Source organism: Myotis yumanensis, unplaced genomic scaffold (genome assembly GCF_028538775.1).
Source record: "Myotis yumanensis isolate MYYU_CA2020_CCGP unplaced genomic scaffold, mMyoYum1.0.hap1 SCAF_12, whole genome shotgun sequence".
NCBI classification, from domain to species: Eukaryota; Metazoa; Chordata; class Mammalia; order Chiroptera; family Vespertilionidae; genus Myotis; species Myotis yumanensis.
Window position 1 is genome coordinate 43,457,736 of NW_027223763.1, and position 24,163 is coordinate 43,481,898.

The 24,163-nt window shown below is 45.0% G+C and overlaps 1 protein-coding gene across 6 annotated transcripts in view; it reads right to left on the reverse strand.

The window, feature by feature from the left end:
- TJP2 (tight junction protein 2) overlaps nucleotides 1-24,163 on the reverse strand; it is a 112,806-nt gene that overhangs the window by 42,505 nt on the left and 46,138 nt on the right. For 2 of the 6 annotated variants that reach the window (XM_070431540.1, XM_070431536.1), the window contains exon 1: nucleotides 1,772-1,843. The exons of 3 other annotated variants lie outside the window; for them this stretch is intronic. In XM_070431540.1, the coding sequence (XP_070287641.1) occupies nucleotides 1,772-1,843 (72 nt within the window). Of the gene's footprint in view, nucleotides 1-1,771; nucleotides 1,844-8,222; nucleotides 8,244-24,163 lie in introns of those variants that run through there. One more of the 6 variants, XM_070431538.1, reaches the window with a different exon arrangement.

Here is a 24,163-nt window from a genome sequence, read left to right on the forward strand (position 1 = left end):
GTCCTTCTTGGGGAAGGTTCATGGACACGCGTGCTGAGCTCACGGGGATTTGTGTTATAATTATGCTTTTGATTTAGATATAGGATTCTTTTATGTGTACCAACTATTTCGTGAGTTTAAAAATGGGGGAGCACATGAGCCAACATCATGGGCTACCTGATTCCTGGCCAAGATCCCTATACAAATAGTCTTTTTAAAAAAATCTTTATTGTTCAAAGTACTACATATGTTCCCTTTTTCCTCCACTGACCTCTTCTAGCTCACCCTGCCCTCCACCCCAGGCCTTCACCACCCTATTGTCCGTGTCCATGGGTTATACATATACGCACACAAATATTCTCTAATGCAGTACAGATTTTGCAAGGTGAAAGGGCAGAAGAAAGGGTGATCATTTCTACTGAAGGAAGGGCAAGGCAGGAGGCAGAAGCAGTAATGTGAGAGGGCGTATGAAGGCATGGCAGGGAATGAAAGGTGGAGAATGGGCCTAGCTCTGGGGGCTGCAAGGTGCAGGAGACCCCAAGCCTCCTTCTCACCCCAAGTCAACATTCCAGCGGCCCGGAATCCGTGTGCTTGTCCCCACTTTTTTCTCGTCACTTTCATTTTTCATGCAAGTAGTATGAATAACAAGCCCCGCGATATTAGAAGGAATCATTTCTAGAGGACATGGAAGGTTAAGAGAGCTCATTTTTATCTACCATAAATAGAAAAGCTTTGTGTTAACCGTAAGGTATTTCTGTGAAAAAAACAAAGAGAAAGAAACAAAGACAAATAGTTATTTGATCTGTCCTTTAACAATACCCTCCAGTTGTTATAAAGTTTCTTTCCTTTGGAAAAATCTTGGCCAAACAGGAAACATCCTGTATTTTATATAAAGAATATAGAAACATGTGGAAACCCAACCAAAAGGCAGATGCCCAAAGTCGTCGGTGCCCTGTGTCTCCCTCAACAGCCAAACTGCTGCTCCTGAGTGATGGAGGCCAAAGCCCAAGGTGAAGATAAGTTAAAATCGGCAAAAATCCCAAGCCACAAAAGTAAACACTCCTACATGTTAAGTACTACATTTGTCCAAACTACACAAAAAAAGGACATGAGAAAACCTTTTTTTTCTTCCCATTTAGAAGCCTAAGCATAGAATAAGAATGTAGATTTCTGCAGAATAAGGAAGCAAAAAGCTCTTCCCAAAACAACAAGACGTGCCCTGACCGGTTTGGCTCAGTGGATAGAGCGTCGGCCTGCGGACTGAAGGGTCCCAGGTTCGATTCCGGTCAAGGGCATGTACCTTGGTTGCAGGCACATCCCCAGTAGGGAGTGTGCAGGAGGCAGCTGGTCGATGTTTCTCTCTCATCGATGTTTCTAACTCTCTATCCTCTCCCTTCCTCTCTGTAAAAAATCAATAAAAATGTATATATATATAAAAAAAAACAACAACAAGACGTTCCGACACACCAACCTCTTCCACGAGGCCGTCTATGAAGTTTCCCCAGGAAGCACCACCGGCTCCCAGAGTCCCTGGGAAACAGCAGCCTTTGATTCATAAATCCCCGGAGCGGCCATGCGTTTCACAGAAGTCCGCTAAAAATGAGGCAAATAATTAAAAAGCCCACCACTGACTACCACCTGCATCTCCCAATTTGCTACGGAAAGCTGCCAGCACGAATAAACCCACGGAGAAAGGGCCCCGTGGGAGGGATTTTGCTGCCCCGCCCCAACCCCTCCTGAAAGGAAAGGTTGGGAAAGAAGAGGGGGTGAGAGCTGGCAAAGAGAGACTCACATGGCCTTTCCACAGCCCCAGCTTCCTACCGGCCTGGAGCCACATCCTCTGCAGGACCTGAGCCGTCTTCATGGTCACTTTGGGGAGTGACCAGCCAGGCCACTGCCCACACTCCAGGCTGCGCGCCCACTGCCATCCCCGCACGTGGTTACGTAAGGCCGATACAATAGTGGCCCACATTCCCAGCAAATCCTGCGGTCATCTCGCACAGCGGCACCCATCCATCAGGGACGCCAAACGCTCTGAAAAGCATCACTTGTGGGGGAGAAAGCAAGCAGCCTGGATGTGCATCACTGTCACAGCTTTCCGTTCCTCCCTCTCGCCCATGCGAGGGACCTAGAGAATCAGAGTAAATATTCCTCCTAGACCAGCCGTGGGCAAACTACGGCCCGTTTGAAATGAATAAAACTAAAAAAAAAGACTGTACCTTTTTATGTAATGATGTTTACTTTGAATTTGTATTAGTTCACACAAACACTCCATCCATGCTTTTGTTCCGGCCCTCTGGTCCAGTTTAAGAACTCATTGTGGCCCTCGAGTCAAAAAGTGTGCCCACCCCTGTCCTAGACATACAAAGGGATTCTGGGATCTAGGTAAAAATTAAGTAAGTAGGACATTTGAGAGCAATGCTATAGAAAGGAATATTTGCAGAAGTATTTATTTATATTCACACACACACACACACACTGTAAGCTGGCTAGAAGCTGTGAACATTTCAGGTGAACTGAAATGCTAACGTTACACAGAAATTAAAAGGCATGATGCTCAATGTTTCACATCTTGGAGATCATGAGGTCTGCTGGCCAGAGGAAGATAGGACTTGGGGAGTTGGTACAACTCGGAGCCCAGTCAAGGACAGAGTGCTCACTCAGCACTTCTCTCTTCCCTCCAACCTTTCCGTAAATGTAACGGATAGAAGAAAAACAAAGGGCCTCCTATCTGTTTCTTTCTTTGACTTTACTCCCCAGGGGGAAGGGAGGAGTCAGTGTTGGAAAGCACGTTGTAGGTCTCTGAACACTGAGGAAAGATGTTAAGGGGCGCCTGGGGTTTGAGGTCAAGACGTGGGGTTTTGGAAGCATGGTCTCCGGGAACCGGCAACCATTCTCACTACTGCATGTATGTTACTCCAGTGCACCTGGGCAGTTTGCAATGAGCAGTGTGTCATCCGATTTTTGAGGTAGAGATGTGAATAAATTTGGACCCTAGAGGACATAACCTGGACAGAGGCAAGAATGGGAGTGTTAATGACATAAAGTCTGGGGTGCAATCTCCATCTGATTTGTCACTTAGCTGTGAGCCGTGGATGGATAGCTGTCGCTTTCTTTATAAAATGGGGATCATACCACCCACACCTCAGAGGGCCAATGGCAACCTCTACCCAGCGTGCATGCTGAATTACTAATTTTACATGGGTATTCAACATGTTCGTGTCCTTCCCTTGGACTCTACAAGACTAAGTGTGTTTTTTTTAAATATATATATTTCTATTGATTTTTAGGGAGAAAGGAAGGGAGAGGGAGAGAGAGAAACATTGATGCAAGAGTGAAACATCAATAGGTTACCTTCGGCATGCCCCCTACTGGGGATCAAACCTGCAAACCGGGCATGTGCCCTGACCAGGAATGGAACCAGTGACCTTTTGGTGCACAGGACAATGCCCAACTAACTAAGCCACATAGGCCACGGCAAGAATAAGTTCTTCAAAAGTGTTGGAACAGAAGAACAGGACGGGAAATTAATGAAAGTTTGTTTCAAATCTTACACTGAAGAGTGCAGAGATTACAAAGTAACCCTACTGCCCTAGCCAGTTTGGCTCAATGGATAGAGTGTTGGCCTGGGGACCAAAGGGTCCCGGGTTTGATTCCGGTCAGGGGCACATTCCTTGGTTGCAGGGTCCTCCCCGGCCTGGGCCCTGGTGCAGGAGGCAACCAATCGATGTGTTTCTCTCACATCGATGTTTCTCTCTGTCTTTCCCTCTCTCTTCCACTCTCCCTGAAAATCAATGGAAAAATATCCTCGGGTGAGAATTAACGACAACAAAACACACACACACACACACACACACACACACACACACACACACAAGAAAAAAATAAATAAAGGAACCCTACTGGAGGAGGATCTTGGAAACTGAGGCTGCCTAGGACTCAACGCCAGCTGTGCAGGTGTAGGCAGGCTCCCTGCACCCCGGGCTCAGCCCTGGGTGCCAGGTGCAGAGAATCCAGGTGGAGGAAAAGAGGGCTTGCTTAAGGCAGCTCACGCCTACACTCTGACAGTCCTCAGGAAATCACTTGAGCTTCCCTGGTGAGGAAATAAATGCCTTTCCCTTAAATTCATGCATACTGCCCAGAAGTCAAAGGCATCCTACAATTTAAGAACTCCAGGTTTCCAGAAGTCACAGTTTCTTCCTGCACTATTTTTTTTTAATTGTGCTAAAAAAAAAAACACCCACGAAACACAACATAAAATCACAACCATTCCTCAGCGTGCAGCTCAGTAGCATTAGGTCCTTTCTCATTGTTGCACAATCTCCAGGTCTCTCATCTTACAAAACTGAAATTCTGTTCCCATTAAACAACTCCTTGCATCCCCCTCCTGGGAGCCCCTGGCAACCATTTCTATGAATTGGACTACTCTGGGTACCTCTGGTAAGTGGGATCATAAAGTATTTGACTTTTTTGTGTCTGGCTTATTTCACTTAGCACAATGTCAAGGTTCACCCTTGTAACATCTGTCAGAATTTCCTTCCTTTCTGGGGGGAATAATATTCCATTGTATGTACAGACCACATTTTGTTTATCTATCATCTGCCGATGGAGACACTTGGGTTACTTTCGCCTCTTGACTGCTGTGAAGAACGCTGCAACGAACATGGGTGTTGCAAATACGCTACCACTCATTCTGTAGTCATTCAACAAATGTTTACCAAGTGCAGCGTGCAAGGTCTGAGGATCAAATGAAGGTCAATCCATGTACAGCACAGCCCTCGGGAAGCTTGGCAAGAGCCAGCATCTGATGTAGTCAGAGTGGGTGGGGAGTGCAGGGTGTTCACCATGAGCAAAGGACACTGGGATGAGTTCTGAACAATGAACTCAATTGAGAGAAAGGGGGTGGGGGGAGAGAGAGGAGGGTTGGGGGAGAGAGAGAGAACACTCAGGGCCTAAAGAACAACACAGGGCCAAGACCCTGAAAAAGGCCAGAGAGAAAGGCCATCCAAACCCTGCAGCCTATTCTGACTAGCAGTTAGTAGTTCAAATGGACATTTTGTGGTGGATAGCTGCCTCCTTGAGAAGATCTCAAGAATTTAGGGATTTATGTCTCAAAGATTCCTCACTTCCATATTCACATATTCAAGCACATTTACTGAGCAGAAATTCACTGGCCCTGTGGATTGAAAGACAAAGTGGGACCATAAGCACAGCTCTGCAAAGACAACAGCGGACAGATAAATTTACAAGGCTCGTTCATGCAACCAACGTTCCCGGGACCCCTGGGATGTGTCAGACCCTGTTCTAGATTCTGGGGGGATAACAAGCCCAAATCCTTCCCTCACAGGGAGGAGTTGAAAGGAGGAACCAGACAATAGACAAGTGAACATATTATAATCTCAGGTAGCAGTAAGGGCCATGAGATGTGACAGTGGAAAGAACTAATGATAAGAAACTCTGGACAGACCTCTGGAGAGAGGGAACAGCAGAGGCAAAGGCCCTGAGGAGAAACAAGGTTATTATGTTCATGGAAGAAAAAGGGCCATGAGGGGCTGGAGGAAGGTGGGTGATGGGTAATGGCAAGGATGGAAACTGAAATCGATGGCATGGGTGGAAGTTATTCACTGGGGATGGGAGGTGTGGTGGAGGGGGATGTGCACCAGCCCCAGGGAAGGCCCACCCTCCCACTCAGGGCTCTACGGGAGCTCAGTGCTAGAGGGTGAATGACGTGTTGGGTGGGTGGACCTTTTAGAAAGAGGGAACAGCAAGGTCACAGCCAGGAGGAATAACCTTCAGGGTGCATTCAAGACGCTACAAGAACTCAGTGTGCCTGGGCAGTCAACTGTTTAGCACACATTCTCAGCATGGACAGAGATGTCAACATAACTTACTCTACAGCGTGGTGGTGTTAAAAGAACAGGAGATAAGAAGGTTATGAGAGCTGCAAAGACAGGAAGTCATTAACACGCAGCAGAGCACCATACCAAGGACCCTATACAACTGCTCACGGGATAATCCTGTGAGTTAGCTACCGCTGGCCACAGTCTGGAACCCTGACAACAAAGGCTGGTGAGGGTGTGGAGCAAAAAGAACTCTCATTCATGGCTGGCGGGCATGGAAAACGGTACAGCCACTTTGGAAAGCAGTCGGATGGGTTCTTACAAAACTAAACCTCACCACAGAACCCAGCAATTGTGCTCCTTGGTATTCACCCAAAGGGAACGAAAGTTCATGTCCACACAGAAACCTGCACACGGATGTTTAGAGCAGCTTTATTCAGAATTGCCAAAACTTGGAAGCAACCAAGACACCTTCCGATAGGTGGATGGATAAACGGTAGTACATCCAGACAATGGAACATTATTCAGAGCTGGAAAGAAACAAGCTATCAAGCCATGCAAAGACGTGGAGAACATTGAAATGCACATGATCAAGTGAAAGGAGCCCATCTGAAAAAGCTGCATCCTGTACGATTCCAACTCTGTCACATCTGAAAAAGGCAAAACTAGAAGACAATAAAGAGATCAGTGGTTGCCAGGGGTTAGGAGGTTAGAGGGAGGGAGAGCTAAGTAGGCGGGGCACGAAAGATTTTTAGGGCAGTGAAAATACTCTGTATGATACCATAATGATGGGATGCATGTCATTATACATTTGTCCAAACCCACATACAAGACCAAGAGTGAACTATAAGGTAAATGATGGGCTTTCGGTGATAATGACGTGTCAGTGTAGGTTCATTAACTGTAATAAATGTACCATTCCGGTGTGGGATGTTAATAATGGGGGAAGCTGTGCACGGGTAGGGCAGGGGGTATATGGGAAATCTCTGTACTCTTCTCTCAATTTTGCTGCAAACCCTAAACTGCTCTAGAAAAAATAAAGTCTTAATTTAAAATACATACACACATATGTATGGGATACATGTCATTATACATTATCCTATCCTACATAATAAAAGCCCAGCGACCGACCTGCGCAACGACCAGAACGACTGGTCGACCAGTCGCTATGATGTGCACTGACCACCAGGGGGCAGACACTCAACACAGGAGCCCAGGGCTCCTCCTCTTCGCTCTCTGCTGCCTCCTCCGGATGCCCGCAGGCCACGCAGCAGCGCCACCGCTGGGCTCACAGAGCTGACCCCGGAGGCTGGGAGGTGGGTTCTGGATGCCACTGGACTAAGGCCTACTCAATAGCACCGTCTCTCAGTGCTATTGTCCCTGGGCCCAGCCCGACCTGGTCCCCTGGAGAGGTGAGTGCTCCATGGAAGATGCCAGACCAGGGAGCAGCCACTCAAAGTGCCGGTCCACAGACCCTCGGCTGACCTGGATGAGCGGCGCTCCCATAGTGGACCTATCCCTACAGGCCACACCCCCCACCAGTGCACGAATTCCGTGCACCAGGCCTCTAGTATATATGTGTATGTATGTGTGTGTGTGTGTGTGTGTGTGTGTGTGTGTGTGTGTCTGAGATATTAATTAAGGAACTTGCAGTTGGCCCCAAAGCCACTAGGTGGCTAGTCACAATCTGAACCCAGACCTGCCCTGCATGAGTCCAATTTTAACAAGCTACGAGGCAAAGACACATCAGCAGATAACTACATTATATTTAAGGCCTCTGTGTTCACAGTTCTGGTACACTAACCAGTACGGTATAATTATCATTTAAACAGACCTTTCTTATTTGTAATTACAAATCCATTAATAAGCCCAAATGGAAGGTGCTAATTTGCCAACAGAGACACAGCCCTGTCTGCTTTATGATTTTCAACCTGACTAAGCCTGCGAAACATTAAAACATAGCTTCAGTTTAAAAAAACAAACAAACAAACCACCACCCCATGACAGGCACCAAGATAGAGAAAATTATTAACTGGCAAAAGGCAGGTTAGGAAAACAATGATTAGAGTCCGTGGGTAAGTCCTGCTGGCAGGGTTGGCCCTGTATGAGACACCCAAGGTAAACTGTCCCTCCCAGACCCAAGGCACAATGCTCCCGGCACTTACCAGTGTGCCTGCTCCATCCCCTGAGAGCCAGTACGCCCACCCGCAGCATCCAGAGCCTCAAAGGCATGCCTTTCCTCTCAGAATTGGGGAATAAAGGCAGGACCATGAAGACCCTCACCTTTAGAAACTGTATTGCCAGCACCTGGGAGCTTGTCAGAAAAGCACAATCTCAAATCCTGCCTAGGATCTGCGGGTAAGAAGGTGCACTTTACGGAGCCCCCGTGGGATTAACACGCACGTTAAAGCGGGAGAGGCCCTGGTCCTGCAGCTCTGCAGCAGAACTCTGCTCGGGGAGGCAACGTTCCGCAGCTGTAGGTCCAATAATTTGGCTACTGAGCACTTGAAATGTGGCTACTGCAATTAAGGAACCAAAGGCTTAACTTAATTTAAATTAAACTTGTAAACAGCCACATGTAGTAAACTTGAAATTCACCATATCCCTAGCAATTTTTCAACAGTTTCCAATTTTTTGCTACTATAATTAATACTAAGGCAAACATTGTTGTACATGGGGCATCCCACCCCTATTGTGTAGTGTGTATGTGGATTAACCAAATGTACTGACCCCACTACTTTTAAAAAGAAGTTCTAGCCCAGCCTGTGTCACTCAGTGGTGGAGCGTTGACTCAGGGACCAAGACGTCACCTGTTCAATTCCTGGTTGGGGCACATGCCCAGGTTGTGAGCTTGGTCCCCAGTGGGGAGCGTGCAGGAGGCAGCCAATCGATGATATTTCTCTCTCATCCATGTTTCTATCTCTCTATCCCTTCTCCCTTCCTTTCTCTCTAAAAATCAATAAAAACATTAAAAAAAAGAAGTTCTAGCAATAAACAGTTCTGTGTCAATGTGAATCTTTTTCAAATGCCATTTTGAGAAGGAAAAAGAAAAATACTATTTATTTACAGAAACAGTATTTGTTTCCATACTTCAGGGGTCATTTTGGTAATCTTTTAAAAAAATTTTTCAGCAAGAAAAGATTGTGTGTGTGCCCTAGCTGGTTTGGCATAATGAATAGAGCATTGGCCTGTGGACTGAAGGGTCCCAGGTTCGATTATGGTCAAGGACACATGCCTGGGTTGCAGGCTCGATCCCCAGTAGGGGGCATGCAGGAGGCAGCCTATCAATGATTCTCTCTCATCACTGATGTTTCTAGCTCCCTCTCCCTTCCTCTCTGAAATCAATAAAAAAATATTTTTTAAAGAAAGATGGGGGGGGGGGGAGTGCATGGGAGGGAGATTGTGAACTCTTTGTGGTTGATAAAATTGAGCAAATGACAGTTTGAAAACATGAATGTAAACGGCTCTCAGTAAATGGCATTTTATATTAAACTATTCATCTATGGATACGATTAAAGAGTTTACAATTTATGGCTTCAACTGCGTAAGTATTTGTTACATATTTAAAGCATCATAAACTTGATAATGGAACGTGTCCCTGCGTGGTGCATTTGGCACACTGCATGTCCACTGCATCTCATGGAAATTGAGGGAGAAAAACAAAAGAATTCTCAGTGGAACCATTAAGAGAGGAGGGGGCAATGAAGACCAGAGGCAGGAAGGGGAAAGAAAGGTGGAGTTTCCTGCATCCACCTCCCTCCCAGATGACAAGCTATTAAAAATAATGAAAATGCAAATCTACAAACTTTGCTAATGACTTTGACTTAATAATAAAACAGAGTAGATGGAACTGAAAAGCACGTTATACGAAAAATAGTTAGGCTTCTAAATTTTTTTTTATGACAAAATTTAAAGGAAAGAGAAGTTCAGATGTTTGAAACAGCCCTGTTTCCAAACTTAGAAATAAACTACTCATTCTTAGATCTAGTATCTTGTTTACCATTAATACAGAAACTGAGTTAAAACTGACAGTCCATGACAAAAATGTGTAGGACACACCCTTCTCCCAACTCACTGTTTTCCTTTGTCGGTAACATGGGACATTTCAGGCACGGGGCAACTTCTTTATTAAATCCTAAATTAAACAATGCTGAGCTCGTCTCAAAAAATCCATTTCTGCCTAGTGACAAACTGTGGGCAGAAATTGTATGCAGTCTTAAAGCATAAGAAAAGTTCCCAGCATTTCCCCTTTTTTTTGAATATACTATAATTATCAGGAAATCAGCAAAGGCCACTGCATAGTAAACAGACATAATCCACTAGGTGGCGCAATAATAAAAGGGGAGACACTGTTTCCCTTCAAACTTTAATCACAATAAAATCCCGCCATTATAGCTTTTGTAAGAGGCCGAGTAAATGTGCAAATAGTGAAGGGGGTGGCGATGACTAAAAGGGAACAATTATACTTTTAGTTGTCGTTCCTTAATATTAAATGGAAACACAAAAGCATATTCTAGTCAATCAACACCCTACAGTGTTTCTGACCCTGCTCTGGGCACTGCGGGATATTCAGAGGAATAACACTTTCCAACTGTTGATCTCTGGACCTAATTATAGGTGCGGAAGAACATCATTTTCCAGGAAAAAGTTACAGGAGTTAAAGTTTCACGTAGAAAGTGGAATCCATCCATCAGTTCATTCAATAAATATTTATTAAGCACCTCTTTCACACCAGGCTTTGTATGGAGCCCTGGAGACTCAAACAGTGAGGATAATGCACATGGGTCCTGCCTTCCCAGGCATAAATCAAGGGGCCAGCAAGCAACTATAGAAAGAGGGGGGTCGGGGGGGGGGGGGGGGGGGACCAGGGTCTCGGGAAGGATCTTGGCCTCATTAATGAACAAAATGGTCTTGGGAAGGATCTTGGCCTCATTAATGAACAAAATGGTCTTGGGAAGGATCTTGGCCTCATTAATGAGCAAAAATAAGTAAAAAGTCTGAGGTAGGATCAGTGGATTTGTATTTTTAGCAATTTGAGTCCAAATTGCTCATCTTACTAGGAAGCAGGGAAGAAATGTAAGCTAGGTGGGCAGCCCCAGCAGGATACAGGAGCTGGGGAGGAGGTAAGGGAGACCTGGCACAGGGTCCGTGTGCAGCTGAGGCATGCTGCCCAGTCCCGGCTTAGGCACAGCCAAGATCTTCTACTGTGAGAAAAGACTGAGGAACTACCATTTCTAAGGCAGGTTCCAAAGACACCTTTGCGGCACATTACTTAAGGGTGGACAGGAAACCGCTATCAGGGCATGTAACAAAGATTTCCTAGGCATTCTGATAAATGGGCGCGCACACCAGATGAAGTCAAAGGACCAAGGGAACAAACTGCGCCATCCAGAGTGTCCATCTGCCCGGGTCCGTAAGGCTCAGCTGATTGGGCGGCATCCATGCACTGAAAGGTCGCCAGTTCAATTCCCAGTCATGCCTGGGTTGTGTGCTGAACCCCCAGTAGGGGGCGTGCAGGAGGCAGCCAATCGATGCTTCACTCTCACACAGATGTTTCTCTCTCTCCCTCTCTCCTTCTCTCTCTCTCTCTCTCAAACAAATCCTAAAAACAAAATGCACTTTGCAGCATACTTCCTCCACATTTTTACTGATGTTACTGCTTCGCCTGGAAGAAGTCTATACTCAGCACTTCCCAACTGGCCCCAGTTATCAGTCTGTGACCTGCCTCAACTGACAGCCCTTTGGCACGCCCATCCAACCCCTTCTCCCCCTCGCTTTACCACAGAAAAGAGGGACCTCGGACAAGAGCATCCCCATGAAGCCAGAATCTTTCGCAGGTCAGCATCCTGACATGACTATTCCATGATGTCAAAAGAACATGCGAGAAATTCTAGGAGTTTTGAACCAGGGGCCAACCAACATTTCCTTAAAGGGCCACATAGTTGATATATTTTAGCATTATACAGATACTGACATTGCCATTTAAAATGTAATCATTATAAAATGTAAGAACAATCCTTAGTTAGTGGGCAGAAAAACAAACAAACAAGACGAACCAAACAGGCAGCCGGCTGTAGTTGCCAATCCCTAGTTTCAACTTATGCAAAATTTAGTGACAGGTGACTGATGTGCAGGTGTCTGTTCCCCCAGACCTGGTCCTTTCCTGCAAGGTGCTCACACTGGTGCCGAGGGAGGTGCACACACTTTCTGTTATTTGCTTTCCTTCCTCACTTCTACCTTCAACAAGCCTAGGACTGTCCTGAGCAGCCGGTCCCTATTGGGGGATAATTCTGTTTTGTTTGCCTGTGTATTTCTTTTTCTTTTTAAATTAATAATGAGTAGGTTCTTAGCGGGGACATAATCCAAAAGTCAGGTCAATTCAAAGGGCACTAACCTTGGTTTCGGTAACAATGGAACTTCCCTGGTGGTATTTTCCCTAATCTAAAATCTGAACTTGTCCACCATTTCCAATCCCGGTCTGAGGGGGAAGCTGGCCGGAGATCAAAATCTTGCTTCAGATTTTCCTCAAAGTAGATGATTAACTACATGTGTGAGTATTATCAACACACGCACTGGGCAAGACTCTGCTAAGAAATGTGATGGACACAGAGGAGGGAAAACCTTGGCTCCTGATCTCGGGTGGGGATGCTATCTGGGCACCTCACAGAAAGACCACAAGGATGCGGCCCCACGGCCCTAGGCAAGCCCCGTGTTAGAAGAAACTTGTTAAAGAGCAAGACTGTAAGTTTCCACTACCCACCATGAAGTCTGACTCAATCTGATCAAAATTATATATCCTGCATTTGTCCTGGCTGAGCATACAACCAAGAATCGGCATGCCATACAGTGTCAGCCTTATCACGCTGTCCGTGGGAGCACATCTCACTCATCCATGCTGGGTCCTGGGGGAGAAAGCCATGCAGGAGTAGGTGAGGAAGAGACAAAAGCACCCTTAATAGCAGGAAGGAACAGGAAAGAAATAACTTCTAGAGATTTCTTGAGATTTCCTTGCTCTTTCTACCCCTTGGGCTGGTTGCTCTGGTTTTCGATGTTCTCCTACCCCACCCATCCAAAGGCAAACACCTGGCACTCCATAATGGCTTGGTCCATCACCAAAATGTTCCGGCTCCAAAATTCCCCCTCACTTGTAGCCCCATTCAAAAGCCTCACTTGCCCGGCTGGTGTGGCTCAGTGGTTGAGCATCATTTCGATTCCCGGTCAGGGCATGTGCCTCCATTGCAGGTCTCGGTCCCCAGTAGGGAACATGCAGGAGGCAGCCAATTGATCAATGATGTTTCTCTCTCATCTTTCTATCCCTCTCCCTTTCTCTCTCTCTAAAAAAAATCAATAAAAACATTTTAAAGTTCCTACTCTATCCATGCACACGGTGTCGGGTACATATCAGAATAATCTGACTGTCCTATGTCACACTAAAGTGTGAGTGTCTGGTAGCCTAAACCTCTTGGAGGTATTTCCTATTTTAAAAGATGTACTTTGACCCTCAGGGAACTTGTGGTGGAATTCTGACCTTTAACAGGCAAGTTCCCAAACACAGCATATCTAAGATGCTCTTTCTAATTCCACTACCCATGTGCTCTACAGCCATTCATGTAACCACTGCTTTTTGTGGGGAGAGTGGATGGAATGACACAGTCTTTTCTAACTGGAGACTGTGAACTTGAAAAAAGTAGACTTTCACTTGACAAGACATATTCTTAATATTTCTGTAATAAAACTGTGATTTTTAGCTAGTTGTCTCTGTAATCTACTTCCCCATGAGGCCGTGTCTTGCTCATCTGATAGGGTCTTTGGGGCCTCACACAGTGGTGGACACACAGAGGTCACTGAAGAAGGTATCAATCCATCTCTTAACATTGGCATATTATTGTCACTCGCGATTCCTGGGCAGGCAGAGGGGAGAGGGTCCTCTACACATTCAATGATAATATTTAAACTCCTAACCATCAACAGAGGGATGCTGTCTGTTGCATCTCCCCCTATTTCTTTGCGCAACTGATTCTGAAAAGCAGAGGCTGGCGCAACTGCAAAAACCTGCAGGTTTCAAATGAGTCACATGGACCTTGGCTCAGATTCCCTCCCGGTCACAGGAGCTGTGTGACCTCGGGCAAGTTACTTAACATTTCTGAGCCTCAGTGTCTTCCCCTATAAAAGTGAGTTTTAACACCTGCCCCCAATTGATTGGGACTATTCAACGAGACCTGTACCAAGGGTCTAACAGGACATCAACCGCATGGCTTCCTTCCCCCACTTCACAAGAGAAACGTGACATCTCAGGGCACAGAGCAAAACCAGCTGCATCAGCCTGTGCCCTGGGCTCCCTCATGAGCGGGCGTTTCACACAAACCTCAGGAGTCAGCTGGAGGGAGCCTGCCCTGACACACCCATAACATTTATAGAAAACAAGCGCACAGCCCAGAGCTGTTTTACAAGCTCCATCAATGCACATTTTCGACTTGTCAGTCCAATAATGCAAAGTTTTTCAGGTTCCAATAGTCTCCAAGCCGCCTGCCAAGTGCTTTCTTGGGAGGTAGAGAATCTAGGGAGAAAGGGGAGAGAATGCACACCCGCGCCGCCCACATTTCAGTCCTTTGGGGCCCGCCTTCTCCTTTCTCCTTCCTTCATTTACTGAGCAGCCATTCTCTGCTAAGAATGCAAAGAGCCAGAGCTGCCCTCCACGTGAAACTGAGCCCCCTCCTCACTCCAGGGAGGACCCAGGCCTCACTGAAAACACACGCTCTTCCGAAAGGACGGACACACGCAGGGAAGTTTATGTCTTATTGGGGACATTTTACAGAGTTCGGTGTCTCCAAGCATTCGTTTTGATGCAATTCATCCCAACCAGAAAGCTATGTTGGCCCTAGCTGGTTTGGCTCAGTAGATAGAGCGTTGGCCTGTGGACTGAAGGGTCCCAGGTTCAATTCTGGTCAAGGTCACATGCCTGGGTTGCAGGCACATCCCCAGTAGGGGATGTGCAGGAGGCAGCCGATCATTGATTCTGTCTCATCATTGAAGTTTCTATCTCTCTCTCCCTCTCTCCTCTTCTCTAAAATCAATAAAAATATGTATATTTTTAAAAAGCTTACGCGTTGCTTCCCATGAAGATAATGGACTGTCCATGTAGCAGGCGACACATCGAGCCAATACACCCAAGCGGGAACAAAAGAGAGACTGAGAGACACCACATGCCCCAGTTTTTATGACACTTCACTGCAGAAATCATTATCCCACATATAAAGCCCAAAGAACAAGTCTGGTGGAATGATATGCTACTGCTGTTTTTTCAGGACAGTTCATTGTTGGGATAGAATCCAATCAGGTCAACATTTATATTTAATCATCTAATCACACTCAGCAACTCAGAACAACAATGCAATTGTTGGCTGGAGCTTACTAAGCCCAATGAGCTCTTCCCTCACTGTGACATGGGCATTCCCCTTTGCGCCTCTTCTATTAATAGGGGAGAGACCGTCTCCGCAGTGCCTGCCGGCTGCAGATATCCCTGGTCAGAAATAGCAAAGGCATCGCTGATGTGTATTCCGGACAAAGTAAATGACAAACACGAAACTTCGATATTTAGCAGTGGCTCAACTAATTTTTATTTTTAACCCAGTTCGGGTTCCCCACATTTCACAGAGAAAAGGCCCACAAAGAATTTCATCTTTGAAAAGTGGGTGACTGCCCTGACCGGTTTGGCTCAGTGGATAGAGCGTCAGCCTGCGGACTCAAGGGTCCCGGGTTCGATTCCGGTCAAAGGCATTGTTATAGGTTTCAGGCACATCCTCAGTAAGGAGTGTGCAGGAGGCAGCTGATCGATGTTTCTTTCTCATCAATGTTTCTAACTCTCTATCCCTCTCCCTTCCTCTCTGTAAAAAAAATCAATAAAATATATTTTTAAAAAAAAAAGAAAGAAAGAAAAGTGGGTGACTAACCCATTCCCGCCAGTGAGGAGGTTTTCTGGGACCCAGACGGGTGGTAATGCAGTTTCTGCTGCTTTTCTCAATCCCCCACCTTTGGTGGAATATCAGTTCATGGCAGAACTTTACTTGGGCTTTTTAAAAAATTGTTTAAGGATATTATCACATAGAAATAAAGGCCGTACTTCACAAAAATACACAAAGCAGCACACCACGGGCTTCCTCTCCAGGCGTTGACACCGCCAGCTGTAACACTGGTAGACAGGGCAGACATATATATTTAAAACCAATCATCTCTGTCGAAGGAGTGAATTAGGTCAATGCCCGTAAGAAGCTCCCCTTCAGCTCCTCGTTCCACTCTCCAAACAGTGAAGCCCTTTGTCCATTGTATCAGCCGCTGTGAACTGTTTGGACATCCACTGTCAGCCCTGGCCGACAGGGTAAGTCTGGCGAAGAAGAGATGAAACGGGGGGTTCTGTCAATGTATTTCTAGCACATTCAAATTTAAGGAAGCTTTTGCAAAGGAGCCGGGCCTGCGAAACCAGTGGCTAAAACGAAGTTGCCGATCATGCTTATCTGGGAACTTCAAATCCTCCTTGCTTTCCTTATCGCTTTAAATTTCTCTGCAAGGAGCCTTCAGAAATAACACTACAGAAATAAGCCTAAAATAAGGCATTAATCGATAAATCACTTGGTCCCTCTGTTTCTAGCTAACCACCTTTTCAAAACAGTAACAGTAAGGTCCTCAAAAAGGTAGCATCGGTCAGAGTTATAAGGAAGATTATGTGAATGAGAGAAGATTCAGACATTAGAAAAACTCAGTTCTTTCCACATGTGCCATTGTTATAGGGAGGATTTTGCCAAAATTGATTCAAGATTTTTAAATGTCTCAAGAGCAATACATTAAGTAACCAATGTCACCCCAATAAATGTAATAAAAACAAAAGAGCAGTACATTATAGCTCCTATTTCATAATATAAGCTAGAAAGAAGACAGCCACTGTTGCCCATGTTTTGGAGCAGGGGTCCTCAAACTTTTTAAACAGGGGGCCAGTCATTGTCCCTCAGACCACTGGAGGGCCGGACTATAGTTTTAAAAAAAACACACACTATGAACAAATTCCTATGCACACTGCACATATCTCATTTTGAAGTAAAAAAACAAATGTTTTCGGCGGGCCGCATGTAGCCCGCGGGCCGTAGTTTGAGGACCCCTGTTTTGGAGGATGCTGTCAGCACAAAATAATCTCCATTTCACTTGTCAAAAGATAAACTTAAAGACGGGGGGGGGGGGGGGGGGGGGGGTGAATATCCTCTTTAGCCCATCTATAAACCAGATTTATAGATCACCTTTTACTTACTCTATTAGAAGCTAACAAGTCAGATTGACTTAAAAAAGAAAACACTCATTAAGTTCCATTAAGTTATACATCAAAGCAGCAGGTCTTAGAATTAAGTCACCTTTCAGTTTCTGCATTAATTTGTAGTCTTGCAAATTATAATTTCTCAAGCAATCTCATAAAAAAAAACTCTCAAGAATCACAGAGTAGCCAGCCGGTATGACTCAGTGGTTGAGCATCAATCTATAAACCAGGAGGTCACAGTTCGATTCCGGGTCAGGGCACATGCCTGGAGTGCAGGCCAGACCCCCAGGGGATGTTCAGGAGGCAGCTGATCAATGATTCTCTCTCATCATTGATGTTTCTATCTCCCTCTCCCTTCCCCTCTCTCTCTAAAACCAATAAAAACACATTTAAAAAAGAAATTACAGTATGAAAGTTAAACATGTCCCCAAGCCATGAAGCAGCAATTCTACTCCTAGGAATTTACACAAGGGAACTATGTGCTTACTAGTAAGTCCACAAAACAAGGTGTAGGTGATGTTCATAGCAGCTTTATTCATAATAGAAAAAAAAAAAAGTTGGCAATAAACCCCAATACCTACCAACAAAAGAATGCCTAAACAGACTACGATAAATTCCTATCAGTGCAATGCTATTCAGCAATAAGACAGAACTGTGGAACCACCTTCAACACAGAGGCATCTCACAAAGGTCATGTGAGCAAAAGAAGCCACACACAAAATCTTGATTTCATGCACATGGATCAAGGCCAAGCAAAACTATTCCTTGCAGGTGGGGTGCTAACAGTCGGAAAAGTGGCCAGAGAACCTTCTAGGGGGATGGAAAGTTCTTATTTTTGATCTAGGTGGTAACCACACAGGTGAATGCACTCATGTATAGACTCATCCAGCTCTGGAACTAGTGGCTGCACAACATGATAAATGAATTCAATGCCACTGAACTGTTGACTTTAAAATGGCTGATTTCATGTTACGTGTATTTTACCACAATTATAAAAAAAAAAAAAAATTTACCAAGCTCTCCAGTTGAGATTTGTGCATTTTACTGTATGAAAATTATACTTTAAGGAAACACCATAAAAATAATAATGTAGAGAAAGCTTCAGGGTGAGTGAGCAGGCTCGGGAGAACAGACTCTGGACACCACTGTTTCCATGGGAGATTTTTTTCCCCCATTTCAGACCAATATTTTTAACCTCAGTTCTTCGGTAAATTGAGTCAACCTTTCCTGCCTCTTCCTGCCTCTTGAGTAAAGGCATCTGCACACTGTGCGCCTAAGCAGTTATCAGTAGACTAAAAATTTCTCCCGGACCTTTGATTAAAATCCGAATTTAGGTACTGCGAGAAAGAAGGCCACTGATAATCAAAATGAACTCAGAGCCTCTTCATTGCCATGTGTCGCCACTTGCCTGTTTTTAGTCTCTAACAATAACACCAGACGGAAAAGCACAAATGCTTCCAGTTCCATTTCTGGGAAATGTCAATGGGTGTCTAAGATGCCACAAATCCCTCTCCCCTCTTAAAACTCACCCAGACACTAAACAGGCCGGCCCAAGGGAGGCAGAAAAACTCAGGGGTGTCTGAAGGGACGCTGAGACTCGGAGGACAGCGAGAGAGTTTACGCTAGTGAACAGGGAGGTCTCGCAAGAGTACCCAGTAGGCTCATCCTCAGCGCCTCGCGAGGAACACATCCGAGAGGCCTCCCAGCTGCAGGCCTGCCTTACCGTCCACCCTCATGCCACAGCAATGGGGTCCCTGGGGGAGACGCCCATGGGAAAGGAGGGGGTGCTGGAGTCTCCCCGTATGCTGCTTTTACTGGGAAGGGTGGAGGGGAAGGGGAAGGAGAAAATGATGGTTTTGTTTGCTTGCCTGGGCTGCAGAGTAAGGAAAAGAATCCAGCACGCACCGGGCTGGTACATTATTTAAGCTGCAACTGAATAATAGATCCTTCCATCACTTCATGAGCTAAACAACTATAGCCACTCAGGTTCCCAGTTTGTCTTCGAGACCAATGCCTTTCAGAGAGAACCCACTGGATATCTTTTTATTTTATTTTTTAACAGTTTATTGCCTTTTTTTGGGGGGGGGGGGGGGCGGGGTAAGAGAAAAGGGGGGGGGGAGAGGGAAAGAGAGAGAGAGATACCAATGTGAGAGCATAACACCAATCGGCTGCCTCCTGCCACCAGCTATGAAGGACCAAGCCTGCAACCTGGGCATGTGCCCTGATCCAGGAGTGGAACCAGCAACGTTTCAGTACACGGAACAACACCCAACCAACTGAGCCACACGGGCCTCTTTTTAAAAGACAAAAAAAAATAAAGAAACAGAAAAGTTGTTATGGAGCCTAGAAACACTTTATGATGACAAGAGTTAATAGAAATTATTTAAAATGTTCTCTCTCCAGGCTTTACACCCAAACACTTAGAACCCTCAGAAACTTAAACACCGAAAAGACTTCACAGACCATCAACCGTAACAGCTCATTTCTCTACAAAGAGACTGAGAACCAGAACTGCTTGCCTGGCTGAAATCACCCAGCTGATTAGTGGCAGAGCTGATATGCCCCCACAAAAATGGTCTGTAAGTAATTCTACACTTTTTTCCCTTACGAGCTATCATCTCCTCACTGTAGAAATGCCAGGAATCCACTCTTCTAACTTCTCCATGCATCTTCAATTCTCACTTGTGTATGCAACAGGCCCTCCCCAAATCAAGGCAGTTGGATGTGGTACTTAGTCATGTGCCTGGTGCCCTGTCTCCTGGGGTTTGCAAGATGACTCAGGCCAGGGAGGGGTTCCCGGCTGACCTGAAGGAAGTGACTGGCCCTGCCAGACGTGATAAGAGCTCTAATAAATACTAGCATGTGCACACTAACCAATCACAGGCGAGAAGGCGGCTGATTCAGCCTGAGCGAAGAAGGTAGGGAGGAAAGGGCTCCCAAGAATGAGCTCACCAGGAAGTTTCTTCTAAAGGACTGCTCTTTTCAAAGCCAGAAACGGTTAGTTTTACTTAATTAATTCCCTCAAGTAAGTTCATTCTGCTTTGCCAGATGTACTTGGCCACAGTCTTCCCAGGATTGGGAATGGGCTGCTGGTTTCTCACAGCACACATTCCCCTGCTCCCCATCGTCAAGTTCATTCCACCCAGGGGCACCCTGCTATATAAGCATAAAAGACATTCCACAACCTCGAACAGGAACCACTTCCTTTCAGACTGTGATTACAAATGGTTCTCAATGAATGAAAACAGGCAGCTAAATGCGGAACTTTATTTCCTCCTAGGAAGAACAAAAGTCCTAGAAGCTGCATGTAGTAGAAGACTTCATTAATTCCTATTGATGACGAGAAAGCATTATTTCCCCTGCTCACCTTCCACTCGGGTACCTGCTGTATTCTCTCATCTCTACCAAAGCTTTCTTTACTACAATGGCAAAGATATAACTGGCTCTTAATCATTATCTATTCATTGCAGCTTAGTAACTGTTACTTACCAACAACTATCCCAATAATTCTCTCCCACAATGTGTTATATACATTCCCTCCAAATACCTCTGACGTGTGACTAACAATACTGTCACATACTGTTAATAAATAGTTACAGTATATATTTAGTCTCATGCTTACACAGGGTATCTATCGGATGAGGCACACTATAATTAAAGTTTCAAGAGGTGATGCCATTTTTTTCTTGCAAACATAATGTTTATATTTCATATGAATGATTAAAGTCCACAATAGAAATAGTAATCACCATATTAATGAATTCTAAATCCATGATTACATATGCACAGAGGTAAAGTTTAGTGAACATCTGTATCCTTTGCCATGATTTATGGTATAACTTGAAATTTTCTGGTTTATCCAGCTTCCTAAAATACAAACATGTATTTTAGTCATGAAGATCTACCAAGAATATGCTTTCTCCACCAGTACCATTCGTGCAACCCCAAATCTCACGACCCCCGCCACGCCCCCCCCCCCCCCACACACACACACAATGTTGGGGGAAAAGAAACATAAATTAAAACTCTAATCCATGAATATTATAATTAGGCTAAGTATTAAGTCTGAAAGTTACAATAAACATTACAAAAATGTACCTTGCTCTGGTCTGCCACTTACAATGGTGTGCAAGTGATGCCGGAAGGTTTGGTTATCTTTTTAAGGTTAAAGACCTGACTTAACTTTAACTGCCTGGCAGAGGCACTAAACAAATATCTGTGCTGATTTAAAATGAGTAAAGTACAAGTTACTAATTGAAGGCTTAGGGTTTTTCAAAAATGGTGTGCGTGAACAAACACAAGCAGGGATTTTGGTGACCCAAACAAAGCCTGTTCTATCCTGGTTTTATTTACCTACGTCAGTTTCACATCTCTCATGTCTCTAGGTCAGCGGTTCTCAACCTGTGGGTCACGACCCCTTTGTCGGTCGAACGACCCTTTCACAGGGGTCGCTTAAGACCATCCTGCATATCAGATATTTACATTACGATTCATAACAGTAGCAACATTACAGTTATGAAGTAGCAACGAAAATAATTTTATGGTTGGGTCACAACATGAGGAACTGTATTTAAAGGGCCAGAAGGTTGACAACCAACCACTGCTCTAGGTCAAGGATTCTTTACGACAATCCTTGTTAAAGCTCACTTCACAGACCAATGGAAACTACACTTTTCAAGTTAAATGCATTTACACCTGAGACCGGCTCTCTCCATTCTTGGGCACTGATGGATGGCAAAGGAGATGCACTTGATCACAGGGTGACTTCCCTCAGGAGTGGCCTTTTCATTCTACCCTGTAAACGCCATACCGACAAACCTTAAACTCTGCTCACACGAGGGCTTATAGGAAGCTGAGAAAGGAAGGAGAATTGGGCAAGACATTAAAGAGCTTCACAAAGTCTTCAATAACAGTAAGAGAGCTCCGTGGACAAGAAGAGCAAGAAGAGCACATGTTAAGACATAAAATCTGTCAAGTTCAACCTTCCTGGCTTTTCTGGGCCATTCTGTGCCCAACTTTCCTGAAGGTGACGTCAAGGTATAGCTAGCTCTCCATAAACGTCACAGTATTTCCCACGTCTTGGATTTGAAGGACGACCTTCATGATTTCTGACTTAGTCTCATACCACTCATCCTGATAACTTACTGTTTTTCTTAAACTGAACTGTTACTTAACACTTATTTTTGCCTCATTCTAAGTAACCTAATCCATTAAATAAGTTAGTTAGGTAGCTGGCTTTATGTTTTTTTTATTCTTCAAGCACAATATTCATGCACAGTAATGGAAAGACAGGGTATGTCCCTCTCAGCAAGAAAGTCTGTCTGTAAAGCACACTTTGGAAAACACAGTTTGGGGGACAGCAAACGAGGCAGAGAAAACGCTTAACCAAACTCTTAGGTATTTTTTCAATATGCCAGTCCCTAGACTCTCTGCTGAGCTCACAGGTTATCGAGGCTGATGAAGCTTTGGGTGCAATGCCTGGCTGGATGATGGAGGCGCCAATCGTTTGAAACCCAAAATGACACCGGCACCTTCGCTGGAAGGCCTCTGCAGGCCTGTGGGGCTCCAGTAGTCAATCGCCAAGTTCAGCAGTCAGTCACCACGTGCTATTCTGAGAAGCGCATTTCCTAATCAAGTTAAGAAAGTGGGAGCAGGCACTTTCCAACTCAGAACTCCGCCTCTCCTGCAATATAACATGGGCAGTGTACAAGCTTCATCACTGCTTCCCTCGGTAACCTTCCAGCCTGGACCCAGCTACCATCAACGCTGGATGTTGGGAGTGAGTACCTGGTAACTTTTCCCATTGCTGTTTCACGGCCTTTTAAAAAAATGTTTAATGGAAATACCACCCCAGACCCTCACAAAATTTTTTTGGGACTTTTTTTTTTTATTGCTTAAAGTATTACAAAGAGTATTACATAGATTACATAGGTCTCCTTTTTTTTTCTCCCCTTGACATTCCCCCGGACTCCCTTACCCCCCAGTGTCTTATGTCCATTGGTTATGCTTATATGCATGCATACAAGTCCTTCGGTTGATCTCTTACCCTCCCCTCCTGCCCCCCAACCCTCCCTGGCCTTCCCGCTGTAGTTTGACAGTCTGTTCGATGCTGCTCTGCCTCTGTATCTATTTTTGCTCATCAATTTATAATGGTCTTTATTATCCATAAATGAGTGAGATCATGTGGTATTTTTCTTTCATTGACTGGCTTATTTCACTTAGCATAATGCTCTCCAGTTCCATCCATGCTGTTGCAAATGGTAAGAACTCCCTCTTTTTTACAGCAGCATAGTATTCCATCGTGTAGATGTACCACAGTTTTCTAATCCATTCATCTGCTGATGGGCACTTAGGCTGTTTCCAGATATTAGCTATGGTGAATTGTGCTGCTATGAACATATGGGTGCATACATCCTTTCTGATTGATGTTTCTGTTTTCTTGGGATATATTCCTAGCAGTGGGATCACTGGGTCAAATGGGAGTTCCATTTTTAACTTTTTGAGGAAACTCCATACTGTCTTCCATAGTGGTTGCACCAGTCTGCATTCCCACCAGCAGTGCACGAGTGTTCCTTTTTCTCCACATCCTCTCCAGCACTTGTCGTTTGATTTGTTGATGATAGCCATTCTGACAGGTGTGAGATGCAGACCCTCACAAATTTGCTAGCTATTTAGGCGTCCAATAAGAAGGGTCATGACAAAAATTCTTGTGGGGGTGAAGTAGGTCCGAAGTAGCTTTAGGGATGATTTCTTTTTTAATCTTAAAAAAGGTCACATAAACACTGAAGTTCTTAACTCATAAATAGGTGTTAATTCTGACCTGGGTCTTTGTTTCTGAGCCTTATATACCCTTGGATTGAGGATCAAGAAACTTACTCAGTAAAACACCTGAGATAATCGTTTTGCCCCACTCACCCAATTGTCCAGGAAAAATGCCTCTCAACACCAAGGCTGGCTGGCCCAAGGCCATCCTGGCCAGCAAATTTCAGCCCCCTGATAATTGCTTAGGGTCTAATTCATCAATGAGGCATGTTATAGGAAGTAA